The sequence below is a fragment of the Notamacropus eugenii genome, chromosome 4 (genome assembly GCF_028372415.1).
Source record: "Notamacropus eugenii isolate mMacEug1 chromosome 4, mMacEug1.pri_v2, whole genome shotgun sequence".
NCBI lineage: Eukaryota > Metazoa > Chordata > Mammalia > Diprotodontia > Macropodidae > Notamacropus > Notamacropus eugenii.
In genome coordinates this window covers 200735-216686 of record NC_092875.1, presented here as the reverse complement: position 1 = coordinate 216686, position 15952 = coordinate 200735, and the positions used below count along the sequence as shown (strand labels likewise).

At 45.1% G+C, this 15952-nt stretch overlaps 1 protein-coding gene across 1 annotated transcript in view; it reads right to left on the bottom strand.

Annotated features, from left to right (window-relative positions):
• The window catches only part of LOC140502777 (uncharacterized), a 70537-nt gene extending 64308 nt beyond the window's left edge, over positions 1-6229 (bottom strand). Inside the window, 2 exon segments of the mRNA XM_072606774.1 lie at positions 4612-4767; positions 6031-6229. Of these exon segments, the coding sequence (XP_072462875.1) occupies positions 4612-4644 (33 nt within the window). The 5' untranslated portion in view covers positions 4645-4767; positions 6031-6229.
• Between the last annotated feature and the right edge of the window lie 9723 nt (positions 6230-15952).

Below are 15952 nucleotides of genomic sequence, written 5' to 3'. Positions count from 1 at the left end.
ATATCATTTCTCCCTTTTGATTTTTCCTACCACTTATTTATCATCACCCCATCATAAGCAACTTACCCACCACGTTTCTTTCAAACTACCTTAGTAATGATGACAGTTTTAAGAACACTGATAACTTTTCCATACCTACACAATAAGTAAATAGTTTGACCTTAATAGAGGCCTAATAATCAGTCCATGATGTTTTCCTTATATTTCTCCTGGATTTTTTATATTGAATTTTCAAATGAGTTTTACTCTCTGTTACAAACCTAAGTCTTTCAATTCATCAAATAGCAATTTTTTTCCTTTCAGGATTACACTCAACTTTTCTGGGTAAGTTTTTCTTGAACCCTAACCCTTTCAAATATAATGTCCCCAAACCTTCAGTCTTTTAGAGTAGAATCTGTTATTTCTTGTGAAATCCTAACTAGATTTCCACAGGATTGAAATGATTTTTTTCTTCTTGCTTGCAATATTTGCTCCTTAACCTGGAAGTTTTAAAACTTGGTTATGACATTCATGTAAGTTTTCCTCTTGGCATCTCTCTCAGGTGGCGAATGGTGGATTTTTTCTATTTCTACTTTCTCTCTTGTTTTAGAACTTGAGGGCACTTTTCCTTAATAATTTCTAATTAATAAGTGAAATGTTTTAAAGAAAATTCTGTGAAAAGTCTGTTTGATGCTGGCAGTTCCATGGCATTCTGGGAAAAAGCATTTAATGTGATCACTTAAAAGAGAACAAAGTTAAGGAAAAGCTCTAGTTTGTTTCCTGAATGGCTGAAATAAAGTATTATCAGGAAGAGGATTCTAAAGAGATATTTACTGAAATTGGTTTGGGGTAAGAGACAATCCCCAGCCAAATGAAGGACTGTTATCTCTTGTTACATTGAAGACTTGAGGTCACTCTGGAGATGATGAGTCATAGCCAAAATAGCTTATGCCTTTCCTTTCTGAGTGTTTTCATTTGTCTATGACATACATTCCTTAATGATAAATGTTGGGATTGGAAGCTCAATTCCGTGTGGACAGTCTCGGGCGGGTAAAGGTGGGAGCTTCTAAATCTTAGAGCTCTCACGAGACCCCCCCAGGAAACGGCTGGGAATCGAGGTGAACCGAGCTATCTCGAGTAATTCCGCCTCTTCCCGTGAGAAACGTGATGGGAGAGAGATCTCCCCGCCCTCGAGATTGTCCCGGATCTGGGCACACTATTGTTATCTAACAGCACGGTATTCAGATGCAAACTGTGCGGCTGAAGGTTAAGTAGGATTGAGGAAGCCTGAAAGCTCTCTTAGCACGTGAGGAGCCAAGAGGACAGTAGGCTCCGCTTCTCTTCTTTCCTCTCTTCCCTCCCCCTCTCTCCCCACTTGTACTTCTACTTCCAATCCCTTAAGATCTTAGCCTCCTTAGGAAATCTCCCCCTCTTCCTCCTAAGGAAGACCCCCTTGCACTTGTAACCGAGACCCTGAAATAAAGCTCAACCTTTGTTCGACTCTGGAACGTCCTTTCTCTCATATGAGCATCTGGTTTTGGCCAACCGAAGACCTCGGAGGTGAGGTAAGAAGACTCGGGTAGCCCACACAGGCCTCTAGGCCTGGCAGATAAAACTAATTACCTAGAAATAAAAGTAACTATGATGAGGAAAGGAAAGTTAGGGTAGAACACAGAGCTTGGTATCAGGATGATACCATCTTCCTAAGTTCAAATCTGGCCTCAGAAAGTTACTAGCTGTGTGACCCTGGACAAGTCACTTAACCCTGCTTGCCTCAGTTCCCTCAATTGCAAAATGAACTGAAGAAGAAAATGGCAAACCACTTCATCAAGAGAAACTCTAAATGGTTTATAAAGCCTTGAATATGACTGAACAAGAGCAGTGATGGAGAGGGAGGTTTCCTCTTGGTTAATAAAAACCAATATTCAATTAAGCTGGATTTGGTTTGAGCTCATTCATCAGAAAAATGTTGCCAGTTTCTTTATGGGAAATAAATAACATAAACGCCCATGGAGAAGTGTAGAAACTTGGTAGAACAAGAGTCAGGAGGATGAGTTAAGAGGCTGACTGGCAGAACAAATGAAGAGAGGCTGGTCAGGTCTGAGACTACGAGAGAAATACCTCACTGAGGACCCCTACTCAAACAGCATTAGTCAGGCCACTGTGATGCTCTAAGGGGTAATGTCTGTTGTAATGATTTTAATACATTCATCTAGCTAATCACCAAATACTAGGTCTAAGAATAAACATTGTATTAATTCACACTTTGTATAAGTCACACGGAAATATCTGTGTGTGTGTTCAGCCTTCATTGCCACGCACCCACCACCGAGCTGTCCCATACATTATGTAGAATACATAAAGACTGCTTGATCTAGGAGAGAGAGAAGGTAGGGAAAGTTGAGGAGGGGGAGTGCTCTTGGATGGAGTCACCAGGGAGTGATCAGGGGAAGCCTGAGATTGGGAGAAAAAATGCAGTCTAGGATTTAGTCCCCTGGCATGGGACCTGAGGCAGGGCAGCAGGAGGCCACATAATATGCATTGAACTTGAATGCAATTTTTATTGCTTGTTTACCAGTTGTGTTCACTTGCACAACCACAAGAATGTTGACCAAGATATCTCCATCCTGTTTGGCTCAAATGCCCTCACCAAACTATAAGGGGTCTGGAGCTCTTGGGTTATCAGGGTCATGATGCCCTCAGGAGAAATCTCTTTGAGACATCATGTCCTTGCATGACTTATGTGATGGACCACCCCTATGCAATTACCAACCTTCACAATTATCTTGAGCAAGAACAACAACAGCCAAGCACGTAAGCTCAGCACATGGTGTTTACAAACTTCTTGCTTGAATGGAAGTAGAATGCCTATATGTACTCTGAGCTAGCTGAGAATAAACGGAGTGCATACCATCCTTCCTCCTGCCTCATTCATTCGCGCCCGGAAGAAAGATCTCAAGCAGGCATGAGATCTTTGGGAACTTAACACCAAACCAAGCCTGGGTGGTGGAATGACAGAAAAAATCATCCCGTGGGTCCCCACCATATATTCTTGCAGGGTGTGTATAGCTTGTACCATCTCCTCCTGCCTAAGCTAAGGAGGAGCCTATCCATCTTGTGACCACCTGATCAGTGGAGATGTTCCTGCTTCACCCAACTCATGACCCTGCTGACACATCAGTTTTGTTTCTTTTAGCTTAAGAGTCACAAGTCAACCAATGGCCTTCTGGATTGTGTATGACTGCTTTAGAATGTCCAGGGAACAAATCTGGTATGAAGCCCTTATAAAAACAAGGTACCAGAAGAAGGGGAAATCTTAGATCCTGAGGAAGATATCAAGGTCACTTATTAGAGGGGATCATGGGTCCTTTAATGCAGTGCCATTGGCTCAGAGCTCTGCCTCAGTCTCCTTTTTTTGTGGGTTGGACAATTTTAATCCCCACAATCAGATATTCCTTGATAATTGGAAGGGTTCATCTCTATTTCCAACTTGCTACATCCACACTATTGTGTGGTCAATAAGCTTAAAATCTGAGGGCCTCCCAATGCATTTTCTTTTATTTCTATTATAAGCATAGGATTCACTTTATCAGAGATTCTGATGTTTGGAACCAACTCTCCATCCTGGGCACAAAATCACCATTTCCTTTTTTCAGCACTGTGATTTCTTCTTTCAGATGCCAGATTTCAGGGCTCTTTGGAATCTATGTTTCACCTTTCACTTCCTTTAGTCTAGTGTCTGACTTCTGACCAACTGAGGAATTTATGTCTCCTTTCCAGTTTTTGAGATTCCCAAGAATTTCTAAATCCTCTTGTTCTCTAAGTAAGACATTTCTTTCTGAAAGTACACAGGCACACAGGGATGAAGCAGGAACTCTGGGGAGGTAAGAGTGCAGGGGATGGCAGGGGGTATCATGGACAGAGCCTTCTGACATCCTGCCTGCAGGAGAAGGTCCTCTGGTGGCTCTACATGACAACCAGGGGAGATATAGGAAAGGGGGGAGGAGGAGACAGCCCAGGGAGAAGAGAGTGATGTGACAAGGTCTCCTCAAGGACTAGAAATGGTCAATCCATTTCCATAGACATTTATAAAGCACCTATTATGTGCTGGGCACAATGCTAAGCACTGGGGATAGAAAAAGAGGCAGAAGGCAGTCCCTGCCCTCAAGGAGGTCAGCATCTAATGGGGGAGACACCAAGCAAACCAATATATCCAAAGGAAGCAAGGCTGGGACAAACAGGCTGTGACTGGAAGAGGGAAGGAGGAAGGATGAAGAGGGTTAGGGAAGGCTTCCTGGGGCTTTGTAGTTGTTGGAGGGGACTTAAAGGAAGACAGTGAGGTCAGTAGTCTGAGCTGGGGAGGGAGAGGATTCCAGGCTTGGGGACAGGCATTGAAAGTGCCTAGAGCTGAGAGAAGCCAGGAGGCCAGGGCCAGTGGGAGTAAGGGTATATGTTGGGGAGTCAGCTGTAAGAAGACTGGAAAGGTTGGGGGGAGTGGGTTATAAAGGGCTTTGAATGTCTATCCTTGTACAAAAATGCTCCATGAAGATCATACTGGCAGTTTCATAGACCATGCTCTACATCTATGGCAATGGCCTCAGGGGCTGATGTCTGGGCACAGACTGCACTCACCTGAGGAGAGGGACTGTGACTCCCAGGGGTCATTCCTTCTGGCTCCAGACTCCCTTCTGGGGCCAGGCCTGGGTCCTCAGCCAGCTGAGCTAGGCAGGGAGAAAGATCCCAGAGGGGGAGAGGTCTTGCTCTTTTCTTTCCAGGCAGCAGGTTGACCTAGAGGGATTCACAAGGTTGAGGCCCCACAGGAGTTACAAAGGCCCTGGGCACCCCTAAGGGGAAAGACTCCACCGTGCAGTGGGAGGGAGGAAGCAGGGAGGGCCAGGTTTAGAAATGGAGATGGTCTGAACAGGAACAGGACTGCCCTGCCTCCCTTGCTCCTTCTCCACTGTCCTCCTGCTCCCCATTCTCCCAGAGCCCCAGGAGGAAGAGGGGACTTGAAATCCCAGATGGGATGAGACCAGTCAAAGCCTCAATGACTCCTCCCTCCACATAGTCCTCTGCCCTCCCTGACTCCCCCCTCCCTGAATCATATACACCTCATCTAGAATACATACAGACTACTTGATCTAGGAGAGAGAGAAGGTAGGGAAAGTTGAGGAGGGGGAGGGCTCTTTGATGGAGTCACCAGGGAGAGATCAGGGGAAGCCTGAGACTGGGAGACAATATGCAGTCTGTGATTCAGCCCCCTGGCATGGGATCTGAGGCAGGGCAGCAAGAGGCCTGGGGGGGCGGGGAGCAGGGGTAGGGTCTGGGAGGCAAGATCATCTAACATAGCTCATGGAGGGAGGTCAGGGACACTGGAGGGATAGAAAGGATCCAGGGGGACACTGAGCCTTGGGAAGGAGGATAACTGTGTCCTGAGGTCTCACTGGGAGCTTGGGAGGACTGTTGGGATGCCCTGGTAGAGCTTAGACTTGGAATCCCCAAAGGGAAACCAGAGTCAGGGAACCACATGCCTGGGTTCTGACAAGGAAGCAGCCCCAGAGCCATGGGTGCAGAGAAAGGGGACCAGGAAAGAGCTTTAGTAACTGTGTTCAAGCCTGGGTAGTTAGGAAGGAAGGTAGGATTCGTGGATCTCCAAAGTGGGGGGGGCAGATCTGAAGCAAGATAATGGAATTCCTAACCAAGACGTTAGAGATTAGGGGACTGGGAGACAGGACACGGGAGCCTGACAGGAGGCTGAAATCAGGACTCCCAGAATCCTACGGGCAGTCTGCAGTCTGGAAAAGTGTTATCCAATGGTAAATCTGGGGAAGGTGAGGCAGGAATTTAGGAAGTGATGGGGAGTCTGGGAAAGTTGTAGGGGCAGGGAGCTCATCCAGGAGCCAGGCTTGGGAGGAAGGTGTTCTCCTGGCAGACCTGGAGGACACTCACCATGAGGTCAGATGAGAAGGAGACTGAATTGCACTGGCAGCCAGGGGAAGCCAGGAAATGGGGAAGCGGGGGAGGAGGTGCCGTGCTCTGGCTCAGCCCTACCTGGGACCCTCAGGCACAGAGCTGGCGTCCGGAAAGCAGAGCGATCTCAGCACCACAGGAAAGGAGAGCGATCTCAGCTGCAAAAGGAAGGCACTGGTATCCGGGGAAGGCAGAGAGAGCACAGAGTCAGGCAAAGGGGAAGATTTGAAGTGGAGGGAGAGCCGAGCATTCTGGGCTCAAAGACTTCCTGCTCCTGCCCAGCCCACTCTGGGAGGGTCTTCTCATCCCGAGGAGCCCCACCCCCTCCAGCCCCTCAGGCCCCCAGTATGGCTGAGCCCTTTCTTCCAATCACACCCAGGGCTAGGGCTCAGAGATCCTGCCTGCCTCCCCTCCCTAAGCCCTGCCTCCCATCCCATGCAATGCCTTCTCCAGTGCCATGATCCCTCCTCTGCCCTAAACGCCTCCCAGGCCTCCAAACTCCAGCCCTCCCTGCTCTGTGAGAGCTCCTCCTCTCGGTGTCTCCATCCCCTCCCCTCCCCCTCCCTCCACACTCACCCCCTCCTCCGCTGAGAAGAAAGACTGGCAGGATAAAACTGGCACCAGACTCCCTGAAAGTAATACTGCATCTACAGAGGGAGGAGGAGGCAGGGAGGGCAGGCTTGGAAAGGACAGTGCTCTGAACAGGAAGGCTCCTTCCCTTGCGTCTGCCGCGCCCCCCCCCCCCCCCCCCCTTGCCCTGGCCATCCTTCTGTAGAAACTCAAGAGGTGTAGGGGACTTGGGGATCCCAGATGGGATGAGACCAGTCAGAGCTGCCCCTCCACCTAGTACCCTGCCCTCCCTGCGTGGAGAACCAAGGGTGAACCACATTGTGTAAGGGGGAGTGGTTGCCCCACTGGGGACCAACTGGCCTGTTCCAGTTGGACTATTTCCTTCCCTCCCTCCCTCCCTCCCTCCCTCCCTCCCTCCCTCCCTCCCTCCCTTCCTTCCTTCCTTCCTTCCTTCCTTCCTTCCTTCCTTCCTTCCTTCCTTCCTTCCTTCCTTCCTTCCTTCCTTCCTTCCTTCTTCCCTCCCTCATAGGAAGTGTTAATCATTTAAGATCATTTGATCCCCAATAAGGGCCAAACTAATGAGCCAGACAAGCTTTGCTCTGCTCTCTGAGTGAACCAAAGCTGCCCCTTCCTGTGTCAGCAACTGTGGGATTGGATGAGGCTGAGCAGGAGCAGTCTTCCTGTTTGTGGCACTGTCTTCAGTAGTGAGACTTTTCTTATCCTGGTATCTATGGACATATGCTATGCAGGGGAAACAGGCATCTTGGGATTGTAATTTCAATTGGCACTTGGTCAATTCCCTTGTTTTATCATATTTACAACTTATTTGACTAAGAAATTTCCTTTCTCATGCTATGGTTAAAAACAAATGGAAAGGTTAATTTTTGAGTGACACAGACATCCTAAGTTGGGATTGCTCTAAGGATATCTAGGTATTCCTCAACTTGCCTAAATTAGTCAGAATGAAAGCTCTTATTTGATGTTCATACATGTTGGGGTGCTTAAGGGAATAAACAATATGAATTTATACATCACTTGCCCTGTTTATCCCTTTTAACCAAACTTCCAGGCAGATAGTTATGGTGCCAGTGACTTGGAATGGAACTGATGGGGAGACACACCCCACCCCAACAACATAAGTAGCTCAGGCACCTCAGGATCCATTTTCCTGCAGTACCTCCAACAGAAGCCAGGCCAGGAGAGATGCATGATTCTGGTGGATCTGGAAGACACTTACCAAAGATCAGATGAGGAGGATGAGATCCAGTGGCAAAGGCAGCCAGCAGAGGGCAGGACCTTTGTAGGAACCTGGCTCAGTCATACCTGAGACCTACACACACAGAGTCAGTTTCTGAAAGAAAGAGAAATCCCATCTCTAGGGAAGAAGGCAGAAGGATCTCATCTCCAGGGAAGACAGAAGGACCTCAGCTCCTGCTTTCTGCTAGCCCACTTAGGGAGGCTCCTCCTAATCCCAAGAGCCCCCCAGGGCCAAGCCCCAGAAGCCCTAGGATGAGCCCTTTCCTCCAATCTCACCCTAGGTCAGGACCTCAGGAACCAGCTTGCCTCTCCTTCACAAGTCCTGCCTTCCATGTACTAGGAGCTTGTTGTCCAGTAGCTTTGGCCCTGTCCAGCTTTTCCTGACCTCACTTGGGTTTTTCTTGGCAAAGATACTAGAATGATTTGCATTTCCTTCTGTAGCTCATTTGAGAGATGAGAAAGCTGAGGCAAACAAGGTTGAGTGACTTGGCCAGGGTCACCCAGTTAGGACATACCTGAAGCCTCATCTGAACTCTGAAAGATTTTAGGGCCAGGACTCTATCCACTACACCACCTAGCTAGTAGCTTAACAAATGCTAATTAAGAAAAATGAATAATTAATATAATTAAATAACTCAGAAAAAGAAACATGGTTGTCTTGGTTTTATTGCAAAGACGAAAGTCCATTTATTACTTTGAACTCTTTTTCATTATTTTTTTTAAATTCACCTTTCTCTACCTTTTTCTGCCTAAGGACCTCAGAAGGAGAGAAGCTAAATGTACATCTATATCTATTTGAATGTTTGTATGTGTGTTTCTATGTGTGTGCATGTTTGTGTGTCTGTAGTTTTGCGTGTGCATGTGTGTTGGTGTGCGTGGATGTATTTGTGTGTGTGTGCCTTACTCAGAATGTCACTAGCAAGGATCCTGTTGATTCTGGCAGCAGAATCAAATGGGCTAAAGTGTACAAGGTGCTGGCGCACAGTAGGTCCATATAATCAGCCCCATCCGCTTTCCTGTCTTCTTACACCTCACTCCTCCCTTCCTCCTCCTTCTACTCTCTGACCCAGGGGCACTGGCCTCCTGATGATGTTTGATGATGATGTTTGACCAAGACCTGATCTCCTGATTCTGCCTGTCCAATGGGTGTTCCCTATGCTGTGGATGTTCTCCTACTCTTGTCTTTAGCCCCACTCCTCTTGCTTTTGGGGTATATGGCTGTTCAAGGGGGACTATCACCTCTGATGTGAGGCCTTGCTGAGTTATGTTCCCACTCCTTGGGTGTCCACCTGTCACCCAACTCTCCCCTGTGACCCCGAGAAGCTGCAGCATGCCCAGTGTCCACATTTAGTAAACTGCCTCTGGCTGAGTCAACTTGAGGGTTACTGAAAAGCCACAAAGCCATGGGTGATGTAGCAAGTGCCAAGCCCAAGCACAAGAACTATCCGGCCTCCCCAGGAATGGACAGGTGAGAACAATGTCTTTCAAAGGTCATGAAGGTGGCTGAAGCAGGCTCTGGGGAGCACTTGGAGCTTGTGCAGATGTGGAAGATGGCAAGGTTGTCCACTGAATTCCTGGCCATGGCCAATCCAAACTTCCTAGTGACCCCACCTCTAAGCCATGGTTGGGGGAGAGATGTTCTTTGCCTCTCCCCCTCCCTTCTCTTCCTCATTCTGCCTCCCTTGCCCATCCCATTCCCAGTCTGGGAGCTCTGCCCTCTTCCTCTCTACTGCTACAGCTTCAGAGTTGGTCTTTGTGCCTCCTTAAAGTGTGATTGCCACCCATTTCCTGCTGCTCAGTGTGGTCCTTCCCGGAGAGTATACAAAGGGCAAGGTGTACCTGTAACTCTGCCCCTCTTTTATAAATTAATAATTCACAGGGGGCCTGGAATGAAGGCAGGACAACTGAACCTCTAACCTTGAGCTGGGGGCAGGGATCCAGGACACTTGGGGTCCTATAAGAGAAATGTGAAGATAGAGACAGTGGGATCCAATGATAAAGTAGGGGGTGGTACCCTGGGGCATTTGGGAAATGATTGGTCAAGTTTCAGGGACAGGGACCCAGGTAGTAGCTAGACTTGGAGGGATGGTGATGGAGAATGCTCAGCAGGATGCAAGAAGGAAAAAAATAAGGCACAAAGGAAGGGGAGCCAGTAGGACCCTGATGCCTTGTAGGATCCTGGTCCAGGCTTACCTGGGACCTGCTCCTGAAGAGTTGACTTCCAGAAGGCAGTGATCTCAGCACACAGGCTTTGTGTTTATAGCCAGTTTCCTGAGGGTGGGTCCTCCCAGTCCTAAAGAGCCCCCTCCTGTGAGGTCCCTGAACCCCAGGATCAGCCCTTTCTTCCAATGGCACACTGTTATGACCTCAGGACCCTACCTGTGTCTCCTGCCCAAGCCACGCCCTGCACCCCAGGGAATGCCTCAACTCCATCTCCTTTACTCCACTTACTCTGACCCAGGGCCACTGGCCTCCTGGCTCATCCTTGGTCAACAACCTCCATCTCCTGATGCTGTGCTCTTCCAGTGGTGGCCTTCTGCTCTTACAATGTCCTCTCTCCTCATCTCAGCCTCCTGGTTTCAGTCTTCTCAGTCAGCATCTCACCTTCTGAAACTAGTCTTTTCTGGAACCTAACACTCTTAGAGTTTTCTCTAGGAGAGCCCTGTCTTCTTGCAGAGACTCCTCCTAGGCCTCCAAACTCCACCCCAGGGCTGAGATTCCACCTGGGTCCCAATCCCCCAACCTGGTCATCCCTGAGAACTCTGCCTCTGCCATAGCTCCACCATCTTCCTTACCCCTTCTGCTTTGGGGCTCCCATCCTCTTCCTTCTGTGCAGAAAGAGAGCCAGGGTACAACTTGGGCAGCAGACTAGCTGAAATTCGTGGGCTCCATAATTGAAAGTCCTGACAGCCAATGGCCCTTAAGAAACTGCGATTCTCTATGGTACCATTTGTATGTGTAAGTCCATATTTAACGGGACGGAGTTTGTCCCAAACCAGCTGGTACCATGTAAAGTTACATGTGTGCTGCTATTAGGATAGTTGTGACATTTGGCCTTGTGTTGGTTGGATAGACCTGAATGCAAAATACACATAACATGTCCTGCAGGTGACCTGTTGAGAAATGTCAATATAAGAAATAAGTGTGATGAGATCTAAAGTCCACTACACTGGCCAATGAATGGAATCATCCCACGGTGGTAAACTGATAGGTGAATAAAGTGATTTTATATGTAGCATAATTTCAAAAGTCATTCAACTGCATCCATGTCATTTGACTGTCAACAGCTTCATGTCATATTAGACATCCGTATTATCATTTATCATTTTCTATTCTTTTTGTTTGGGATTTTGGAGAAACTCCCGTGTATGAAATGTTGCTAATAAAAAAGTAAGTTCCAGAGGGTGATGCGGGGTCTTTTCTTTAGAAATATTGAATCCAGCTATTCACCCATGGGTTAACAACACTTAGCAATGTAAGTATTTAATTGGGCAGACTTTTTTTTTAAAATAAATAATGATAACTACTGTTTGGGAAGTACAGAAGACCTTGTAAATGCTCCTTTTCTGGGTAGTCTGGTGGGGACTTAATGGGTGCCTTGGAGCCTGCTCTTTGAAATAGATTATGAAATCTTATCAGCTTAGAGGGTGAACTTGCTCAGAGGTCATCCAATTTTGGCTCAAGAGGCAATGGGTGTTGTTTAGAAGCTTATTTCTAAGAATGAAATGATGTTTGTTTCATAGATTGACCACTGATGATGGAAATCATAAAACTGAATCCGGAAGAGCATGTGTGCAAGTTACACCTTTAAGCCACCTTAGTGTCAGCAGACCCCGGCCTTGATTCACAGTGGGATTCCTTCCTTGAGCAGAGTTGTTGTGGTCAACTGCAGTTGACAGGATGACATTTGACAGGATCACATATCTGTACTTACCATTGAAAGACACTATTGGCAGAATTTTTCTGTGAGTGTGTTCTATAATAGGGAAAACCATCAGACCATATAGGTAGGACCTAAATAACGTCCCTTATGAATACACATGTGGAGGTGAGGAATAGATTGAAGGATCAGATCAGGTAGACAGAGTGTTTCAAGAACCATGGACAGAGGTTCTCCGTATTGGACAAGAGGCAGCAACAAAAAAATTATTTCAAAGAAAAAGAAGAGCAAGAAACCAAAATGGTGCCTGATGAGGCTCTAGAAATAGCTGAGGGTAGAAGGGAAGTGAAAGGGAAAGATACACTCAAGTGAATGCAGAATTCCAGAGAATAGCAAGGAGAGATACGTTCTGCTTAAATGAGAAATGCAGAGAAACGGAAGAAATCAATAGAATGGGAAAGAGGAAAACTCTTCAAGAAAATAATTTCAAGCAACGTAGTTTCACATGTCAGTGAATTTATGCTTAAATTTCTTTAAGCTGGGCTTCAGCAAAATGTGAACCAAGAATGACCAGAACAGGCTGGTTTTCAAGGAAGCATAGGAGGTAGACACCAGGTTGTCAACCCTAACCCTATATTCTTTGGATTATGAGGAAATCAAGGGAGTTTCAGAAAAAAACCTACTAAATCCTTTGACTAGATAACAGCAAAATGTGGCAAGTGCTCAAACACATGGGAGTACCAAATCACCTTACCTGTCTACCGAGGAACCTGTATGAGGGCCAAGAGGCAACAGGCAGAACTGAACGTGGAACAACTGACTGGTTTCAGATTGCAAAAGGAGGACAATAAGGTTGTATGTTGTCACCTTTTTTATTTAACTTGTATGCAAAGTACATCATGTGAAATGCCAGGCTAGAAGAATCAGAAGCTGGAATTAAGGTTACCAGAAGAAATGTCAACAATCTCGCATATGCCGATGTTAGCATTCTGATGAAGAAGGTGAAGAGGAATTAAGAAGCCTCTTGAGAAGGGTGAAAGAGGAGAGTGTAACAGTTGGCTTGTTACCTGTGTTACCAGAAAAATCATAAGGAATTAACTAAAGACTAATTATAAGGCACTGATTAAGGTCAAACTGTTTACTTATGATATATGAAAATGTTATTAATATTAGTAATAAGTAGTCCTTGTATTCTCAAAACTATTGTCATTACCAAGGTAGCTTGAAAGAAAAGTTGTGACTGATGTGTATGATGGGGTGATTCTAATCAACATTGTCTAGAATAGGTAAAAGGAGGCATGATCTCAAAAATGGTGCATGGAAGGAATACCTAATATAGAGGCAACAGGTGGGTGTGGAAGGCTGATAATGTTGGAAACTTAGGGGTGCAAGAAAAAAACAACATATATATCTGAAGAGGTTTAGAAGTCTACTGAATTTTGAGAAAGGTGAGAAAACTGTGGGATAGTGATAGAGAAGGATTTTTGTAAGTGTATGTAGAATAAGATTAGGAGAGTGAGGGAGAAGATAATGGAGGAGGTATTAGAGAAGTAGGTAAAATAAGGAACAAGAGGGTAAGAATAAAAGATAAGGTAGCAGGGATAGGGTAAAAGGAGAGACTGAGAAGGAAAATAGCGAGTAAACATAAGCTGCAGGGAAATTCACAAATAGTAATTAGAACTTTCTCAAATCTCTGAGTAGATGAGTCATTCTCATTGATACAGGACAAGAACAGGCAGTTTTCCAATGTAGAAATGTCATATAAAAATGTTCTAAATCACTATTGATTAGAAAAATGTAGATCACAGCAACCTTGAGACATTATTTCAAACCTACCAGATTTGCTAAAATTACAGGAGAAATTGATAAATAATGGAGAAAATGTTAAAAAAAATTGTGACATTAATTTATTGTTGGCAGAAATGTATTATGATCCAAACATTTTTGAGGGCAATCTGGAACCATAGTTTAGGGGAATCCTAACCCTAACCCTTTGGACATGCCTATATTTGGTCTATTTACAAACACGATTAGGGGAAAACGAAAAGACACTTCATGTTCTAAAATGTTTATAGCAGCTCTCTTTGTGCTAGCAAAGTACTGGAATCTGTAGAAATACAGTTGTGGAATGGTTGAACAAATTGTCATATATGATTGTGATGGGATACTACTGTGTTATAAGAAATGACAACTTAAATGTTTTAGAAAAACATAAAAAGATATGGAGGAAATACTGAAAAATGAAATGAGTAGAAGCAACAGACCATTGTATAAAGTTACCGAAATGTGGTTTTAAGAATGACTCTGAGTGAATAAATCATTTTGCCTAACAGAAAAAACCAAAATGACGTATAAGGGACATATAAAGATGCTACTTATATCCAGAGAAAGAACTGATAAGAAGCATACATAGAATAGGTTGTTGTCATCACCATGATAAAGTCAAGTTTCAGTGTGTCCAGCTGTGGCTGATCAGACCAATATGAGCTCGGAATGCTCTACCACAGATTGGGCACAGATAGTCCGTGTGAAAATTTGGGATGGATACTCCAAATTTGCACGTCTTATGTTTTCTCTGAGCTGTTTCAATTCTGCTTTCCTCATAGAGCACAGCACCCTTTCTGATGTGGATATGCCATGGTGAGTGGACCTGTGCCAGTGTCTCCCATGTTCCATAATCAATTCCCAAGTTCTTGAGAGAGACCTCGAGAGTGTCCTTGTGTCCATACAGTGAAAGCTATCAGCCTTCCAGTAGTTTGGCTGTCAGAGTTCCAGTATAAGGAAAGCTCAGCACCACAGAATCAACAAATTAAATTGTGGTGCTGGAGAAGACTTTTGAGAGTCCTTTGGACAGCAGAAAGGTCACGTCAGGCAATACTGAAAGAAATTAACTCGGTCTATTCACTGAAGGGTCAAACATGAAGCTGAACTAGGAAAGACCCTGATGTTGGAAAGATAGAAGGAAAAAGAAGGATAAAGCAGAGGATGAGATGGATAGTGACATGGAGAAATTTGAACATGAACTTGGACAGAACTGAATGGCTCAACAACAAATGTATCAGCTTAAAGACTCCTTTGAGTGAGACTGAGGACAGCTATTGGATGTCACAGAATCAGGAAGACTCAACTACATGAGTTCAAATCCATCTACAGATACAAGGTATGTCAACCTGACCAACTCACTTAACTCTGTTTGCCTGATGTTTTATTATCAGTAAAATGAACTGGAGAAGGAAATGACAAACCACTCCAACATGTTTGCCAAGAACCACCTCCCCCCAAAATGGGGTCACAAAGAGTCTGATAAGAGTGAAATGACAGAACAACAAATCAGTTAGGACTGTCAGTTGATAATATTTAATATAAATTTTGGGCTTTAATAAGGGCCAAAGCTTGAATTAAGAAGAGTCTGGACCTAACAGACTTCTTTGTTACTCAGAAAATGCCTTTTGTCAGAAAAGCAGATAGCGTTGACTTAGTAACTTCCTTAGGAGACCCTTCTCCTGGCATCTTGGTGATGAGGAAAAACACAGATGTCCTGGGTTGTAATTTCAATTGAAACTTTGTTTACCCTTTCCTGTGTCAGCTGTTTCAGGTGCCTGTTTAGGACAGGAAGCCTGCCACTAGAGTGGCAGGATTTCCTTTCTTATTGTATGTCACAGAGACATATGTTTACACAGCCTGGAATCACAAAGCCCAACCCACGTTTCTTTGTTAATTGTCTTGTCTTACTAAATTTATGATTTGTTCAACTAAGAGAGCTCCTTTCTCATGGCAAAATATATAAAACCAGATTTCTGTACCGCACAGCCAGATTTGATCCTGGCTCCGTAGCGCTATGTAACCGTTATGTTTATGGAGATTTGTTTAATTAATTAAATCATAAAATGTATGCATTTAGCCTGTGCCTTTTCTTTAACTAAGTTTTCAGGTCGACACAGCATGGCCTCAAGATAATCAGATCTAATTTGATGACCATGGTTTCCATGAAAAGATTCTATAAGATAAAGCTTTCCTTCAGGAGAGATTGTATTGGTGGTCTCTAGACCACAAGAATTAATTGTCACAAGGAAAATCATGTCAATGAAGCTCTGAGCACTAGCAGTTTATTTGTTAACATGAATTTATTGAAACAGAGGGCCAATGGCTTCCCCATGGAGCTCCAAGTCCTGGAGGAGGAGAGGTAGGTTTAGGTTTGTCCATCACTAGGTTTTCTGAACTTGCCTTTACCTTTTGAAAAGGTGTCTGGGGTGCACTTTGGCACTGGATTCTAAAGATATTTCAGGAACAAACAAA